This window comes from Haemaphysalis longicornis, unplaced genomic scaffold (assembly GCF_048455015.1).
Source record: "Haemaphysalis longicornis isolate Haplotype H1 unplaced genomic scaffold, Haemaphysalis longicornis Haplotype H1 scaffold_2, whole genome shotgun sequence".
Classification (NCBI taxonomy): Eukaryota; Metazoa; Arthropoda; class Arachnida; order Ixodida; family Ixodidae; genus Haemaphysalis; species Haemaphysalis longicornis.
Window position 1 is genome coordinate 39913303 of NW_027526295.1, and position 18756 is coordinate 39932058.

Below are 18756 nucleotides of genomic sequence, written 5' to 3' on the forward strand. Positions count from 1 at the left end.
TGTTCGGCTGGAGTGTCTTCTCAATTATGGTCTATGTTCCGCTTGCGCCGACGCCTCCCTATACCAGAAGAGCGTCGTAAGGAAGGCGCGAGCTTCACAGCGTGCTCTCCCACTACTTGGGCATGGAGGTAATTACGCGAATTAGAAAAATGACAACACACCACCGCTGCGTGGTGTGCCGTCCGGCTGCGTCCATTCTTTGCAGCGTTTGGCCTATAACCTTTGTGAAGAACGCGATTGAAACAATAAAGCAAATAAACATAAGACGCCCAAAAAACAGGATAACTGTGAAGTTTATTGCTTGCAACCGACAAAAGCAATTCAAGCAATTCCAGTGCACGTGCCCTCAAAGAAATGCAACATTCGCTTATCGCGGCGTGCTTCAATTTAATCAGCTTGATTTCATCCGCAGCGTTATGATGAATGGGTGCCTCGAGACGTTGTGCAGTTTTAATAAAAAGCAAGTACAGTATCACGTTCAGGCCTAAAATGTAGCAGAGCCAGGTCTTCAAAACACTTTTCCAATGGACTGCAACTGTCGCGCGGTACTTGAGCAAAATACAATGCATGCGCCAAACGTCGGGGAAGCTTCGGAAGTGTAAACACCCCACGCGCTATCACCAATGCTGGTGGGACCATCGAGTTACCCTGTAGGCCCGTGTGCAGAGGAAAAATATTGCCGCTGAGCTAGGCTTTCTTGTGAGCAATCTTCATCGCGTCCGCCAAGCATTTCTGAAAAGATTGGACCAATCGTCAGACACTGCTGATAGAGCATTCTTAAAAAAAGATGCCTTAAGAACTGGTGAACATTGCCTGAGTAACTGATATGTTTCACAAGTATTGGGCCGGAATCGCGACTTAAAGAATTATGATACCTGAGCGGAACAATACCAAACGCTGCACATTATTGCTTCTTGTCATTTTTTTATAAGCACTGAGCTGAAATATGTGGTAGTAGACGTTGTAATTGTAGCGAACGCTTTTCCTTCCATTCGGCGCTCGCGTGCTGCGCACTATAGGGGTCGCTCAATGCGATTAATGATGTCTGTCCATCGGAACATCACTCCTTTACCCACTGCAAACAGTTGCGTTGAAACGGAGTAGGTCAGCTGGTTAGTTTCTGCAGGCAACGATGACGTTAGATTTCAGCACACAACTGCCATTAGCAGATATAAAGCGTCACAGTAAAACAAAATAAACAAAAGCGCCTGACGATTATATACACCCTAATGCGAAATTTGGGCGCAGCACAAACTCCAGTCTTCTCGGTAATGGCGCGTAGCTGCTGCGTCTTAGGAAGCGATCACGTGAGTAGCGAGTGCACGGCGGCGCGCGGTACTCTTCAGTAACCCCGAAGCACGTCGTCACCTCTGAGCATGTCGTTGCTAGTTCTCTTTGGACCTCCCGCTTAAAATCACCTGTTTCGGATGAGCCACGCAACGCGGCACATGTCTCACTCCCTCCCCCTTACAATTTTGCCAAGCGCAACAGCCGACGTCACGTTTCGAGTGGGCTCAGCAGGCTGCCCTTTCCCTCACACTTTCACCGCACTTTCCTCTGTTGTTTTCTTTCCGGCTTCGCTCGATAAAATTTGAAAAGTTATGGAAGTGCCCTTCACGTGGTCTTTTGCGGTGGGAAGTTTCCCAGCGCTCGCTCTATGTCACTGGAAAGTCTGTGTGTGCAGATATGACCGGAACCTTCATAATCAAAATTGGTTCGTCGAAGCACAACTGCCTAGTAGGTGTTTCATTCCCTTCGCAGCACTTGATAAACCCTGAATACAGCATTTTTACAGTATACCACTCGGCAGGGGCGTTGTGTCATCTCGGGAAGGACGCGCCGGTCATTAAAAGAGTTGGCTAGCGTGATTACTGATGGTTTACCGTTCGATCTGTTTTACCACCCGCCTAGGGAACGATTTAAAAATTTACATAATCAAACTATCGGCGTGTCGTCGCTTGAAGCTTGGTGCGAGTATTTTTTTCTTTTAACAAAACAATCAGGAGTGATCGACGCCGTCGAAGTCACAGTCGCGCTGCTCCCCATTTAAAGCGTTTTTTGATAAGTCACAGTACAAGTAGATTACTGGATTCTTCTCATAAATAAGATATTTGTGAAGACAATTGTTATTGCGGATGATAAAAAAACACTCGCTTTTTTTATATGGGCTGTGCCCGTAAAGCAGGAAATAATTTCTTGCCTTCCTGGAACTATGTGTTTCTATCCCTTACCCAGGAGGACTTTATGTATTGATATAGCTTTCTCCATTCTGCCGATGAAGCGTAAATACCTCTTGATGGGGGGTAATATTGTTGAATAAAATTTTCATCACACAGTTTTATAAATTAGACACAGCGTGTGGCTGCTGGAAACCAGTAAAGAAATTGTACCTCCTTACTGTATCCAAACGATTGAAACATTGCTTCGGAATTCTAACCCGCGAATCAGTATCGGCTGGTTTTGTTTCTATCTACCAGTGTTTTCAGTATTGTCACCTGCAGCTTCCGAAAGAAGCTTTAAAAGAACAAGGCAAGGCATAAAACAAATTCACAGTGTGCTACCCACGTCAGACATCTATTGTAATGGCTAGGTGTGAATGGACGTGCCTGCGCGCAGCCAATTGCATGTGAAATGTGAGGTAATGGACATGGTTTCTCCAAATCACAAAGTACCCTCACGGTATCGTGCGAGCAAACAGCGTTGGGAATCTGAGCCCAAATGAACTGACAGCGTGCATGCACGTGTGCGCTATTCACGCAGCAAAGAAACGGTCATCGCCAGCGGCCGGTTTTAACGACAGATTAGACATAGTTCAGCGAATGAAAAATACTTTAAGGCTGTACCTTCGTAGCCCTGTGTTTTCTGTAAGTACGTAATCTTCAGGGAAATATAACCATAACGATATTATCGTTTCTTAAGACGACTACCATCTGCAACGTGTAATTTCTGATATGTATACATAGCTGTGTAAGCGTTGAGGGAAACTGAAGGGGGTCCGCCATGTGTTAAACTAGTTGTATTTTGGATGAGTTGATATATACTTATCCAAAATAAAACTCGTCTAACACATGGCGGATGCTTACATGACTATGTGTACATATCAGGAGTTGATATACACTTGCAAGGGTTTAAAAGTATTGCGGAAAGACGAGTGACTAAAACATAGCTATAAAAGCGCTGTCACTATGCTTTGTTCGTGGGCTGGTCTCTCGTCTTCGTGCGCTGCTTTATAGTTCTCCCGCGAAAAACTGCAAGATTTGTCAAGCAATGCAACCTTTGATAGCGAATACGTTCTATTACTGGTTTTCTCTTTGCCATGGCAATAAAACACGGCGTTAAAATCTCTACAATGCTACAGGTGAACGTCGCCAGCGAACGTACAGGGTCCAACGTTTCTGTCGCTAGCCGATCATCTTCAGAGTGAGTTTTTCCTCTTGCTACACTGGGGCGCCTCCGTCTACGCCCTTTGAGAAAAATGCCTAATGCTCCAGAACCACGGAGCCGTTTTGGAGCTTGTTCTTCTTTTGTTACAACAATATGCTGTGCCGATCTGCTAAATAATAGGGCTGCCATGCAAAGCTGGGCTCTGATTTACAGTTGCTGTATTGCTGTATTTCCAGTGAAGCAGCAAGTGAGGTGGAATAGCATTTGTAGTATTTTATCTCACCTTGTAGGCTCTGCTGGACAGGTGTGGTGCAAGGCCCTTCGCGAGCTGCAAAAAAGAAGAGTGGTCAGGTTTTGCAAATAATTTCCTGTGGGGCACAAATAATTGCGCTTTATTCTGGTTAAGTAGCTAGACAACCAAATTTATTAAATGGGCACTTAAAAAACTACGAATTGCTCCAAATGTTTTGGTGTTCTCGAATAAACCATTCATACAATGCTTGCTGCGGCGTCTATTCACTGCAGTAAATGTGCAGTTACTATAGTGAAATGATAAGAAATTTGGAGGACCTTTTTGCCGTTACGCGCGGCGTCTTGACAGCGCTAGTGATGGCAGAATCGTCAATTTATGATCGGTTGCCCGATTCAGTGTCTCCTATTCGAGGTAGAGAACTGAGATTAGTAGGCAGTGCGCCACTCTGGTGTTCTTATAGACGAAGATGGACTTGTACACACCACTGCCACCATAAGCGCGCTTTACCCTCTTTGTTCTACTTATGACCTGCGAGGCGAAACCGCACTGCCTAACCTCAGTTGTGCTTCACAATACTCGTACTATATCGAGTTTTGTTTGTGGTTACTTGAACGCCATTTACTCAGCGTTCAGCACGCTGCTTATACCCGCATGTTCTTGCCTCGCCAAATTAACTACCGGGCACGGTATAGGTGCGCCCTGAATCCCACTGAACTGTAACTGTAACCATATGCTGAACAAAAAAAAAGTCATGGAGTTCTTGAGTTTTAACTAGTTGTGAAGTATAAGCTGTCCATATCCTTCAGTCATGGACTCGTGAAGAAAAAAGGCTCGTGAATGTTGTATACACCGGCTGAATCCTTCACTTATATTGGTAACACAATGAGGATGAGTAAGCTGAACAGCTGAAAAGGCTGCTGATCCACCGTTTTACATTAAAATACGGGTACTACTTCAGATTTATTTGTGTGTGGCGACTTCTGCTTCATTAATCGAGCGTTCATCTCGAAGCGTATAATCGTGTGCTCTTGTCTAAGCACATCAGCTTCCTGGGAGGCTACGCAAGGTCTGAGTGCCGCTGAACTTCTCTTGAAACTTTTGCTGCATGCTCAGCGCAGGAAACGTAGCAGCATCCTCTGTTTTTGTGAGCCGACCGTCATCCCATACGTGCAGGTAGCGCATGTAGCTGGCAGTTTTTGTAATTCTTGTCTTACAATAGAGTCCAATGTCTACCCCACTTGTGGCATAAAGCTGCAATTGCGTAAACCTGTGTTCAAACAAAAACCTACTCAAATAATCGCCGCTTTCTAAAGGTGCTGCTTATTCAATATTTTGTTCCAATGATGAAACATTTATTAAGCCTGTCTCGGGGGCTTCGTGAAGTCCAGGTGGTGGGAAAAAAAATGTGTCATATCAAGTTTACGTGCACTTGCTTGTTCTTATGGGTGAAGGCAAATGCCTAGCCAAAATTTCCAAATAAAATATCACTATCGACATCACGTCCAGGAAGCGAGGGAAATCCTTGATACCTATTATATCGATTGCCAGCACCTCCTCACATAATTTGCTCTAATTGTTTTATTTGAGAAAAAATAATTTTGGTACCACGGCGGGGAGTAACTTTCTGGCCATGGTTATTTAGTGTTATTTATTTTGCTCACTCTTCTGCGGCGTTTAAAATCGGTCTCTATGAATAAATTTTCTCAGGGTTGTTATCTGTCAGGTCTTAGACATTCCTCGTGTACGTCGCCTTACCCCACTAGGGCAAATTGGACAGTACTGATTGTATGAGCGGGAGGTTTGCTTTCTACTGTGTCGGCTTCCCGAAATGGTGCATTGTAAGCAGCGTTAGCGACATTGTTGGTTCTAAAGCCATGTGGGGAGGTGTTCCAGAGCTGCTAAAGACTATTGGCCGTACCTACTGGCGCCCGTTCATAGCAAGGTAGTGGGTGGAGATTACAGGTTGAACTAAAGCAGGAATATTTAAGGAATGTTAGCTCGTAAGGGCAGTACTGCTCACAATGTTAAAGATAAAAATACAGAAAGGCCTTTTGGAAACATAGAGAATCTGTGGTCTGAGGGAAGAAGCAATATGAAAACGTACTGTAGGCCCGTATATCTGCTCACGTGCTCGGAAAGTAAAACTCTGGGGATGCGTAATAAGCATCTATTTCCTGGTATATCGTATTTCATGCTTTTCATCTGCTTATTTTATTTGTTTTCTGGGGCAAATTACTTTGGTGGGCTCCTTTTCATCAAAAGCGCATTTGCATCTTGTTCTTCGCTTTTCTTTCTTCGGATTATGGCGCGAAATATGATAGCAACCAAAATAGCACGCACCACAGCTACACTCGAAACAGGCCTTTGCGTGCCTCTTGTACACGTGTTCTATTCACGTGCCATGGTGTTCAAGGGTCGCGCGTCACGGGCAATTCCACAACTTTTGCGTTTCCGATTCATAGTTTAGTAAATATTCTGAAGCAGCACATTGGCCCCTGAAAGCTCCTGCAACGTATACCCCAAAGGGGTATACGTTGCAAGAAAAAAAGAACAACGTTTGCTCTATTGTCACCAACGTGCGCTAAAGATGCTTGCGCGAGAAAGAAAAGTCTATTCGTTGGTCCGCAAATTGCCACTTATGTAATCAACGTGGCTTTCCTTTGTGCCCGGATGCGGTATTTTTTTTGGGGGGGACGTCTTGCAACCGTTTAAAAAACAAGACGTAGATATTTCCGCCGATTCAATTAGGTTCTTCTTTTTTCGAGATAGTACTGAAGATCATCATAATATATTTGTTGCACTGGGAATGTATGGTTTTTGGGGATTGCCGCTTGCCTGACCGGCATTGGGAACTCCCTTGTGTAACGAAATTCATTTTTTTCGGAGCAGGGAGCATTGGTGCGGAGTATTAGGAGGCAGAAAGTGACGTGCGAGAGTGTCTGCGTCGGTTGGACGCGTACGTCTGCTGGCTGTAGTTAGGACGGGCGCCAAATTTTAGCTTTAGTGATGCGCTTCTTCTTCGGTGACTGCTAACTGGTGCATCGTTTAAGAATAGCAAATTTTATACATCGAAGAAAGTGAGGGAATGGCACAGGGGCAGCTCATCGGGATGCTGCTGTGGATATTCGGGTTCAAATTCCACCCGTTCCCAGACACCTTTTGTTTGCAGTTTACAGTGGCGGCCATTTTCTTGACCCGGTGACAAGTACGACAACAACCACAACATCGACGGTTTTTCGCGGAAAGGTCACTTGGGATTTTCACCCCAAAATACGAAGCTATATACGAACCATGTGGGCCTTGCGTTCCGTGAAGAAGCAGTCGTACACCTAAAGGAGCCACGAGGGGAAAAAGGTTCACCTTAGTTTAGCAGCAGCTCAGCATTCATTCACGGGATATTTTGATATCTTTAGAGCATTTTCAAGTGACTTTAACATTTCAACCCGCATGCAATGCGCAGTCATGAGATATAAATTTAAAGTTTTGAAGAAGCAACCGTTCAGCTAAGGATCACATGAAAAAAAATATATACTGACTGCTTCCTTCTTCAAATATTTCTGAGTGGCATGACCGGGGAAATCAAAGACGCATTCTCCGAAAAATGGCGCAGCTTGCACTATTGGTGTGACGCTCGAAAGTCAGCGGGGCTGGGGTCGACCTCGCTTCTTTTGGTTTTGCTAGATTTTGCTACGCTTTGCGCTGTTTTGTGAGATTTATTGACGTTCTTGCTAGGCTAGGATAAGTGTTCAGTGGTGAGGCGAAGTTTAGCCGCCATTTAAGGGGTCGCTTGTGTCGGTCCATTCATTGACAGAGGATCCGAGGAGAGAAGAAAGTAGCTAAAAAGCCCAAACTGTAGAGGGAGGAAACATAGCTCAAATTACCCTTTTCGGCCCGAGTGTCCACATTTCACAACATCACGCAAAATATCCTCTAGTGCCTTGAGAACAAAACGAAAATTGCTAGGTTTCTTAGAAAGGGTGCTTCAGTCCATCTCCGCTGCGTCTCCAGCCTTGTCAAACTACTGCAAGCTGCGCCAATATTTTCACATTTTAGTCGTCCAAGAAACACTATCAGCTTTCAGATGGTAAACTAAAAAGTGCGCATACGTAGATGAACCTGGTGTTGAAACTTGAGCAGCCGCCAAGGCTGGCGTCACTGTTATATTACCCTATCTGCTTTGGGGCACCGTTTATAAGCAACGCAGTTTTTTTCTTGTTAGTTTATTTTGCTGACGCCTCTACACCAAGCTCAAGCTTAAATAGCTGAGCTCTTAAATTTGTAGAGGGTAGAGAATATTACTGAATATGTCCCGACGCCTTGATTTCTCTTAGGGCCTAAGGACAAAGATGCCGACAAAAAAAGACGGGTAGCTTTCGTCGTTCTCTTAATTTAAGTGTCTTTGGTTGACCAACAAATATCGCAACTACTCCTTCTTCTTCACCATAACCCAGCTAATTGTACTTATCATGCCATTGCCTTTCTGCTTATCGCAAGTCTATGGGTCATTTTAATGCACCAATCTCATCAGACAAGTCCATGCCTCACTTCCTAATTCCGTGTATCTTTTTGGAAAATTCACAATGGCCGTCAGTGTGAATGCGGCTGTATTCTCAACCCCTACTACCTTATCTTCTCTGTATTTTGTGAGAGATTGGGGACTATCCTAGTCTTCAGTGGAATTCCTCAATTTAGCTACTGCAAGCCTGCAAAGGCACAACTGCTTTTGGTAAAGAAGAAATCTGCACATGTCGTTGCGTTCTCAGGGTCCAATTAAGTATTTTAATACATACCGGGATCACCAGTTACAACATAGCCCCAAATGGGGTCAGTTAATCTGTTGTGTTACAACAACGCAACAGAAGTTACAAGCAAGTGCTCATCTTTTACGTTTGTCTTTCATGTGACGTTTTTTACACATTTTGACTTCGCAATTTTCGGTGAATTCGGCATGTTGGCTTACGTCAGACGTCGGCGACGTATCCGAGCAGACGCCTCACGAAACGGTAAGTAATTTTGACTCCCAGGGCAAAATTACAGAAAAGCTATGCAATATTGTAACCAAACCTCAAATTGCAATGCGCATCTGCAATTAATAATATTTCATGAGACAAATTTGCTTGAAAAAACTATTACCAATATATATACGTCGACGAAGCAGCCAAACAAAATTCCGGCATCGTTCAAGAACCGGTGAATCAAACGGCATTGTTTCGCGTGCGCGTGTTTAGTATTCGGCCATGGTCTTTAAGGAAACCCACTGTCGTGGTACGACGTTGTGCCTGTAAGCCCAAGGAACCCTGTGCGATCCCTACCGCGGTAGACTTTTGTCTCACGGAGCCTCAAAGCAAGATTTTGACCGTGTTGTGTATTCAGGGCACGCTAAATATAACCAGGCAGCATAGAGGCCCTGAATGAAAACTGGCGCCCATCATTAATAAAACCATAAAGAGAAGAGCCACTTGCGTGCGACAAATACAGCAGCTTTAAAATAAAATGCGAATCAAAATGGTCAATCCATGTTTACTTGTCCTTGTCATACGCCTAACTTTGAGGGTTCCTTTACCCTCAACGTTAAGCGTATGGCAAAGGCAATTATTCACTTTAATAATTGATTTAATGGTAGGGTTTACGCGCAGAAAGAAGGCAAGCGGAAGGGATGAACGTGCTGTAGTGGAGGGCTCCAGATTAATTTTGACCACCTGGCGACCTATAACGAGCGCCAAATCTTGTACACACGAGTAAAGTAAATATGAAATTAGAACAGAAGTACGTCAACGGGAGCCGACAATTATGTCAATTCGTCTTGTGATACAGCAGAGAAAAGGGGCTGCCAACAGTCGACGCTGAAATTAGAGGATGACAAACCCCCCTTCAATGACGTGGTTAGCGCGAAAACAAGATTGGGCTCGCGCCACAAACACAGTGCAACCCCTTTATTTCGAGCTTCAATTATTCGAATTTATGAATAGTTTGAACTGTACAATTGGGTCCGGCCAAGCTCGCATAGACGCTTATGTACAAAACAAAGCCCGTTAATTATGAGCGGGCTCTCTCGCGGGCAATTGGAACTACGTGCCTCCTAGCCGGTTTCTTGGTGAGTTCTGCACGGCCACACACCCTATGCCTACGCATGGCGGTGCCTCACCTCCGGAACGTAGTGAAAAACGGAAGAAAAAGGAAAATTATATTAAATCACTTCAAACGCTCATTGCGGATGCTTTCGGAGAGGTCTTCTGTGCGGACTACAACGGTATAAAAGCGAGTGCAGCGCTTTGAGGTACGCTGACATGAGGATACCAGTTCTGAGTTAAATGCAAAACCTCTCGGTGCAGCGCCAGCGCGCCCGTACGGGCGAAGTTGTGATGTCTTCTTTCATTTCAAAAGAAAAGACCTCGAGAAATATTGCGCAAAGGGTCAGCCGTTGCCGTATAACTTCAACAATGGGTGGAAATTACTAAGTTTTGAAAATTAATTTTTGACATGTCGTACTGCTTCCCTATCGCGGTGCACTGCTGTTCTTCAAATGCGTTAGTTAATACCTTGATTAATTCTACCACAGACGGCGTCCCCTTGCGGTTGAAATTAACGAGCTTTTACTGTACTGCTGACTTGCTAGAGCTATACGGCCACCTAGGTAACGTGCGAGATTGTACCACCTGGCACGTGGTCTCATGTACAGTTATCCACCATATTAGCTGGCGCGACACTTTCCGCACCTATTGTCTTCTCATGTTTTCACGTAAGCACAATTTGCTACAAATAATGCATATCTGTCAAGTTCAAGGGTAAACTGAGGTCCTACGTACTCGTTTAAACACAGTTTCTTCAGTTTTTTTGTGATATGCATGCTAAAGTCAAATCGGCGGTTCCAGCTAAGCCTGTTGGAAACTGTACCTCACGGATAAACGTGATCCTCACTCTAAGTAAACATCGTCGGAGTTCTCCTTGTACTCCTTGAAATAAAGTATGAATAAAAGATTTTGTAACCTACACTGTATCCACGATGCTTAAACTTAAGAATGTTTGAACAAGAGGCAGACCAGTAGAAGTTATGGCTGACATTTTTATGTTCTTGCGCCCCTGCAGTTAAATAGGGTCCTATCCGTCACGTTATCATAACCAGCCCAGCACATAATAGCGGTACGCCATGGTGACGCAAAGGAGGCCGCCATCTCACTTGCTCAAAATGTACCTAAGCGCAGGCGCGGCTGAATTCTGCCTCAATAAACGTTGCATTATCTATCGTTTGTGCTCTGTATCAATCCCATAGCGCCAACTCAGAAGAGAAATCGCTTTCCTCACTGGAGTTAGTGTGTTTTTCCACAAAACCAAACAAAGCATTGGGATTTCCTCAGGACAGCGAACTTTAGGAGTATTTTCAACGACACGGAAGTCTAGCTGCTAAAAACCCTGCAGCCCATGAAATGTAGCATATGCTCACCTCTTTGCGGTAGTGATCGTCCTGGTAGAGCCTCTCAATGAATTCGACGGCGGACATATCCCGGGCGTGCTCAGCGGTGCAGTTGATGTACGCTGACCACTCGGCTTTGCGGACCTTTTCAGGGAACAAATATAAGGCACATTTAGGTGCACGCATTTCTTCACAAATTTGTTGTTGGGCCATCACTGGTTCATCTAAGGATATGTTTCATATTGCACTAATTAACCCTGGCGTGGCGAGGTGTTCAGGCAGCAGCGTCCCACGCACTAGGTAACTGCAGCGAGCGCCCGTTCACCTGTGGGTAGAATCCTGACACTCCCTGTACTGAAACAGCGTCATCTTATCCTTCCCTTCGAGAATTTCCGGTATTCTTTTGAGCAACTGCTACAAAACTCTCTGTTCGAGTTCAACTGTATTCGGTAATGAACAAAGGATCAGTAGCCTGGAGAGTAGAATCACGGGTTTTGTCGCGAACGAACTGACTTCGAGCTCTAGCATCGCCAATATTTTTGCAACAGCCGTAATTTGTAACTGTAAAATGTCCTTTTGGATAATTATCCGCATTCGCTTTGCCATTATTGGTGGTTTGGCGTCCTTTACGTTGGACTACGGGTGGTGCACTGCCAATCAACGTTCTCCATCGCACCGGAAGTGCCTGCCTTGTAAACACCTCGGAACGGAACACCAAGTGACCCCATTGGTTTGTGGCTACCATAAGCGAGGTGTGTAGCTGATCTACAAATAAGTTCCTGGAGCACCGCTCCTCTGCTCATAATTGCAACTACCCATATGCGGGGTGATCGTACCGCCAATTTATATCACAGAATAATGGCTGCGACTCATTTCTTCATTTGCAAAGAACTCGGATGTTGTGCACCACCGTACCAGTCCTTAGTTATGGTACAAACTTCGCGAGCACTAACCGTTTCTTTGGAAAAACAGCATCGATTGAGTGCACTTCATCCACTAACAATCAGGCAACCCGGCGGCGACGGCTGCGCTATATTTAGATATAGTAGTGTAAAAACAATGCTTTATGCAAATGAAAATACTTTCATCCCTTTGCGGTTGCATTTTTGCAGTCGTATTTTTGTTTTATTGCATTCGTCTTTAAAAATTCTGCCGCTTGTTGGAAATTCCGCTATTCTAGTGGCTACTGCTTGAGCACTGCCATTGTCGTGGCTTCGCTGCGTTTGTGCGCGTATAAATGAAGGGCTTCCAAAGCTGCCTACCACGCTGTTTGGAGGTACGTTTTACCTATTGTTGTCTGCGCTCAACTTCATTTATTGTCACCCTCATTGTGACAGCTGCTAACCGAATGGAAATGATACACTAAACTTTTTTGTGCATAAGGGCAGTTATCTTTGTTCGGATTACATTATGATAATAATTTTTGTGTTGGTTATTTCCGCACAGGTATTGTAGTGTTAATATTTCCGCGAACGGTTTGTTTATTTATCGTTTGTTTTGAATGCCCGGCCGCGCCCGGATCTGTTATCTGTGTCCCATGCGAAGCGGGTGTTCCATTCTTTATTTTTATGCCGCACGGGCTATCTCATTCAGATAAGCAGAGTGTTTTTTCCTAACGCCGCTAGCCCAAAATAATCTTCTGTGATCTACAATGCTCTGGAAGTGGATCGACGGTTCCAGAAACTCTCGCGCAGAAAGATAAAAGCCTGCAAAGCAGACGCCGTGGCATTCAATTCTGCTACGCTCACCGACGCAAGTCACTTTGTTGACCGCTGCTTCGCCGCCCCTGTATTCTTTTGAGTTGTTAGGGGAGCACAAAGTTCGCTCCAATAAACTTGTTTCTCCTTCAAGACAACTGCGTCGTCCTTGGCTTCGTGACATCTGGTGGAGGTGCTGGGTACGCACCCTTTATGACGACATCTGCAAGCCGCCAGCCCAGTCCAACTAGAGCCAGCCTCCGACTGCAAGGATTGCCACCCGAGCTCGGTCTTCTGCCAGAAGGGCCCAAGCAAAGGAACGCTGCAACCAACACCATGGTGCAAGAACGAGCGTCGCCAATCGTCCTGCAGCAGCCCCGGGAACCACCATCGTTCCGTGGATCCCCCGTAGAAGATCCTGAGGACTAGTTTGAGAAAGTGGAGCGTGTCCGCATCTTTAACAGGTGGGATGACGAAGAAACCTTCCGCCATGTTTTTTTCTATCTAGAAGATACGGCCCGAACGTGGTTTGAGAACCATGAAAGCTCCCTAACCAACTGGACTCTCTTTAGGAGCGAATTCCTCAAAACATTCGCTACCGTCGTGCGAAAAGAACCAGCCGCCCTCTTCTTGGAAACACGCACGCAACACCCCAACGAAGGGGTTGTGATCTTCGTTGAGGAGATAAAGCAACTATTCGCCGCGCGGACCCCGATATGACGGAAGAAAAGAAGCTACGCCTTTTAATGCGCGGTGTAAAGGAGGAGCTGTTTGCTGGACTTGTCCGAAACACGCCAAAACTGTCGCCGAATTCGTGACCGAAGCCACTACAATTGAGAAGGCCCTCGAAATGCGTGCTAAGCAGTACGAGCGGAATTTTGTTGGCGCGGCTAATGCGAGCTACATCGACAACATGCGGATTCCGGCTGAAAGCCTACGCGAGACTATCCGCGCAGTAGTGAGAGACGAGCTGCGGAAATTTCTCCCCACGCCGCCATAGCCCCAAGTCGCTACCCTTACCGACGTGATTAGAGAAGAAGTGCAACAAGCGTTGGGAACTTCTGCGCCATCCGAAGTACCGCGAGAGCCACAAGCTATGACATACTCCGCGGCTGTTCGTCGACCCCGCCCTGCTCCCACACGCCTTCAAGAGGCCCCGCCGTACCGCCACCCACTGTCACCCGCCCGACCACCGGAAGCCCGAAACCAGACGCCGAGGAATACGGACGTATGGCGAACTCCCGATAATCGTCCTCTGTGCTACCACTGCGGAGAGGCCGACCATATCTACCGTCGCTACCCATACAAGAGACTCAGACTGCGTGGTTTCTTCGTCGACGGACCTCGCCCTCTCTCTTGCCAACGACCACGTGAGATCGACAAGTGAGAGATCTGACACCAGCCGTGGCACAGCGCGTTTCAACCGTTCGCCGTCGCCCTACCCATACCAATCGACGAACCGCCGTAGCAACGCTGACTTCGCCCGTGGAAGGTCCCCCAGCCCACGCGGGGGAAACTAAAAGCAGCAACTTCTAGAGGTGAAGTTGCTCTACGGCGAAAAAACGGAAACCCTCCAACAACGCAAGGACGCGCCGAAGATAGTGATTCACGACATGCCCTCATCCCGACGACCCGACCTAACCCTGAGGAGATTTCCGAACACGACGACAGTTATACGGACCGACGCGTACCCGACCTGACCGAGACGTTCGCTGAGAAGACGACGACAACGACGAAGCACAGTGCCCGACCGTCAACACGCACAAGCCGAGATGCGACGCCCCGACGCACCCGGAACTCGAGGAAGGCGGCATCCGACGTCAAGGTGTCTATCGACGGCTTTGATGTAGTCGCCCTCGTAGACACGGGAGCCAACTACTCCGTAATGAGAAGACCATTTGCGTCTAAGCTGAAAAAAGGTATGACCAGATGGGATGGTCCGCAAATACGCACAGCAGGAGGCCACCTCGTGACGCCAAGCGGAACGTGCACATCGCGCGTCACCATAGACGGCATGACGTACCCTGCAGTGTTCGTCGTTTTGCCCAACTGCTCTCGCGACATAATTTTCGGAATGGACTTTTTGACAGACAACGGCGCAGTGATTGATCTGCAGACCAAGTCGATAACGTTTTTTTCCGATCACTCTATGACGCAGGAACCGAACCCCGAACACCGTTCAGCTGTAAGGATCGCCGATGATCATGTCACCCTGCCACCCCGCGCAAGCTTGATGATCACCGTCTACTGTGAAGGTGCTGCTCCTGATGCCGACGCTATCGTGGAGAGTGACCAAAGGTTCCTTCTCGACCGCGCAGTGTCTGTCGCAAGAGGCGTTGTGCGGTTTAAGCAACGCAAATCCCACGTTTTGGTGTCCAATTTCACCGCGGAGGACAAGCATATAAACAAGGGCGCTGCAATTGCATTCCTCGAAGAAACGCAACAAGCAAGTGACGTGATCGCAGTCGCCGACTTTGAACGCGCACCCGAAGATACCTTCAAGTTTCCGCATTCCTTCGACGCGAATTCGGCGCTACCGCAAGAACAACGGAACAAACTATTGACTTTGCTGCGTCGCTACAGCGAGTGTTTTTCGTAGAACTCGAAACTACGTCAGACACCTCTAGCGAAGCACCGAATAATAATCGAAGATGGAGCCCGACCTAACCGACAGTCACCGTACCGCGTCTCTTCCCACGAGCGGGAAGCCATCCGGACTCAAGTCGGCGACATGCTCGGCGACGACATAATACAGCCATCGAAAAGTCCGTGGGCTGCGCCGGTCGTACTCGTGAAGAAAAAGGACGGCACTTTAAGGTTCTGCGTTGACTACCGGAGACTGAACAAAATCACCAAAAAGGACGTGTACCCCCTGCCACGAATCGACGACGCCCTCTACCACCTCTGCCACGCGAAGTACTTCTCATCGATGGATCTGAAGACCGGCTACTGGCAAATTGAAGTGGACGAGAGAGACCGAGAGAAGACTGCATTTATAACTTTACAATGATGGTGATAGTGTAGGGCAGCTGCTAATAGCCACCTCTTCTTCTTTTAATATTTTTAACATCCTCCCGGCCGGCCGATAAGTGGAAGGAGGTTAACTTAATATGAGGAGTTAACTTTTCAGCTGTAGCCAACGCAAAAAACACCATTCTTCATGTTCACTAAACAGTCTGTTGTGATCAGAAACGATGTCAAGTCCGTGTTAGCCGCACAATAATTGTTCATTCTTCTGCTTCCACCTATGTTTCCATCTTCTGTGGCACACGCGTATTGTTGACTTGGGCCGGGGACGCGGCTTGTCTTGACCATAGTCTTTCCTGGATGAGCTGGCAGTGTTCGTGCATGCTTCGTGTGGCATGAGCGTAGGATCGTTTTTCGTGTCGAGTTATTGACGTACTGGCTCACTCTTTCCATATGTAGAATGATCCGTGTTCGTGATGCTTGTCTTTTCTTTTTCCTTTTACCGACCAGTCGGCCTTTCGTCACCTGCTTTGGTGAAGCCGCGTTTGGGGAATTTTCGCCTGCACATCGTAGGGCATTTCGGTTATGCCGTTTGCGCAGCCTTCGTTTGAACGTAGGGGTTTTCAGATGCTTGTTACGTTCTACCTTGGTAAACAAAATGCCCCCTAAAGGCGTGCTGCTGTGATGGCATCTATTAGGCGTCTCCATAGGTGAGCCAGAGTTTTTGTGGCGTCGATAACTCTGCTGTGCTTCGGCATTAACTTGTGGTTTTGCTGGTCCTTCATTAGGTCCTTCCTTGTGCCTTGATCTTCTTTGCTTGCGGCTAGAACCTTGCACACAAGATGGCTCTGCAGGTTCCCGCACAGCGTTCTCGTTGATCGAGTTACTCGTCCTTTCTGTTGTCGGTACTCGAGAACTTTCGTCGTTGGGGTTGCAGTCATCTGAGCGAGCAACAGGAACGGGTGCCTCCACTCTGTTATTCCTTGAACTAGTCCCTTGCTTGAAGGAAACAGCTTGTTTCCTGACTTCTGGCTGATGATGAAGTTCTTTCAGAGGCGTCGTCAAATTGCTGTTTTCGTTCCTAAGGTGACTGTTTTCCAAGGCCGATTCACTGATATTTACGACACCATGCTGCCTTTTCAGGGCTATTGTGACAGTTTAATCGGTAGAATACTTTTCGAATTCCGGGAACAATAGCTCCATTCTTAATTTCGTGATAGGAAAAGATCTTCGAATTCATAGGCGGCTTCATATTCTTTTTCTAAATCATCCCGTTCGACAAGCTCTTCGATTTCGCTGTCCAGTTTCTTTAGTATTTCATATTTTTCCATCACGCTCTTCTTGAGGAAAATTAGCTTACCGATTGATGGTGCCTCGGCATTTTTCCGTGATTTTATGTCGTCGATCAGTGTGGTGGCGTCGTTTCGGATTAGGTTTCTTCGTTCTCACAGGGCCTCCATGTCGCTGCTCGGCGTCGTTAATATCTTTAGGTCGCTGAGAAGAGTAATGATAGGCGAGAAACCGAAGCCGTTGATTCCGTTCGTCCCCGCAAGCGTCCGTTCGGTAGCGTTGGTGAGGGCGCCTGGTCGTTAGTTGCTTGGTGAGCCCTCAATTGATCCGTGCTCGTGTACCTCGACGACGTTGTGGTACTCGCCCGGACTTTCGATGAACACCTCGCAAGGTTGGAGTCTGCGATCGAGGCTATTCGCTCGTCGGGGTTAACGCTGAAGCCCGAAAAGTGCCGCTTCGCTTACGAGGAACTCAAGTTTTTGGGACACGTCGTCAACGCCACAGGTGTTCTGCCTGACCCGGCGAAAAAATCAGCCATAGCGAACTTCCCACGACGGAGAGACAAAAAGAGCGTGCGAAGATTTCTCGGACTGTGCGCATACTACCGGCGCTTCGTCGCAAGCTTCGCACGCATCGCAGAGCCACCCACGCGCCTGACAAATGATAGCACCCCTTTCACCTCGGAAAACGCTCAAGAAAAAGCATTCTGTGAGCTGAAACAACGCCTGCAAAACCCGCCCGCGCTCGCTCATTTCGCCGAAAATGCCGAAACGGAAATGCAGACGGACGCCAGCGATATAGGTTTGGGGGCCGTCCTAGTCCAAAAGCAAAGCGGGTGCGAAAAGGTAATCGCCTATGCAAGCCGTGGTCTGTCGAAGGAGGAGAAAAACTACTCTGCCTCCGAAAAAGAGTGTCTGGCAAACATGCGGGCAATTTCAAAATTTCGCCCATACGTGTATGGTAGACCGTTCAAGGTTGTGACAGACCACCATGCGCTGTGTTGGCTCGCCAATTTGAAGGACCCCCTCTGGCCGTCTTGGGCGGTGGAGTTTGCGCCAGCAAGAGTTCGACGTTACAATTGTCTACAAATCCGGCAGGAAACACTCCGACGCCGACTGCCTGTCCCGCGCCCCTGTCGACCCACCACCACAAGACTCCGACGAAGACAGCGCGTTCTTTGGGGTTGTTACGGAGAGCGACCTAGCCGCCCAGCAGCGTGCCGACCCCGACGTGCGCGTAATGATCGACTGCCTCGAAGGAAGAAACGTCGCCGTGCCTACAGTGTTCAAGCGGAACATACCACCATTCAGCCTCAAAACCTCCGTCCTCATGAAGAAGAATTTCAGCCCCGGAACTAGAACGAACAATCTACTGTTCATCCCCGCAGAACTTCGTGACAAAATTTTGGAAGCGTCCCACGACGACCCGTCTTCCGGACATCTCGGCACAGCTCGCACTATTGCAAAAATTAGGGCGAAGTACTTCTGGCCCCGCCTTACATCCGACGTCACCCACTACGTTCGGAGTTGCCGTGACTGCAAGCGACGAAAAACGCCGCCGACAAGACCCGCCGGATTTCTGCAACCGATCGCCGTCCCGTCGAGGCCCTTTCAACAGATTGGAATAGACCTTCTAGGCCCGTTCCCTACGTCACGATCAGAGAACAAGTGGATTGTCGTAGTGACAGACTACATGACGCGCTACGCAGAGACCGCCGGTATTCCGAGGGGGACTGCACAAGAAGTCGCCAAGTT

At 47.3% G+C, this 18756-nt stretch overlaps 1 protein-coding gene across 1 annotated transcript in view; it reads right to left on the bottom strand.

Annotated features, from left to right (window-relative positions):
- Positions 1–274: 274 nt before the first annotated feature.
- LOC144167069 (uncharacterized) overlaps positions 275–18756 on the bottom strand; it is a 30286-nt gene continuing 11804 nt past the window's right edge. The window contains exons 3-6 of the mRNA XM_077696461.1: positions 11079–11192; positions 6928–6966; positions 3668–3712; positions 275–732 (exon numbers count right to left, since the gene is read on the bottom strand). Coding sequence (XP_077552587.1) covers positions 688–732; positions 3668–3712; positions 6928–6966; positions 11079–11192 — 243 coding nt within the window. The 3' untranslated portion in view covers positions 275–687. The remainder of the gene's footprint in view (positions 733–3667; positions 3713–6927; positions 6967–11078; positions 11193–18756) is intronic.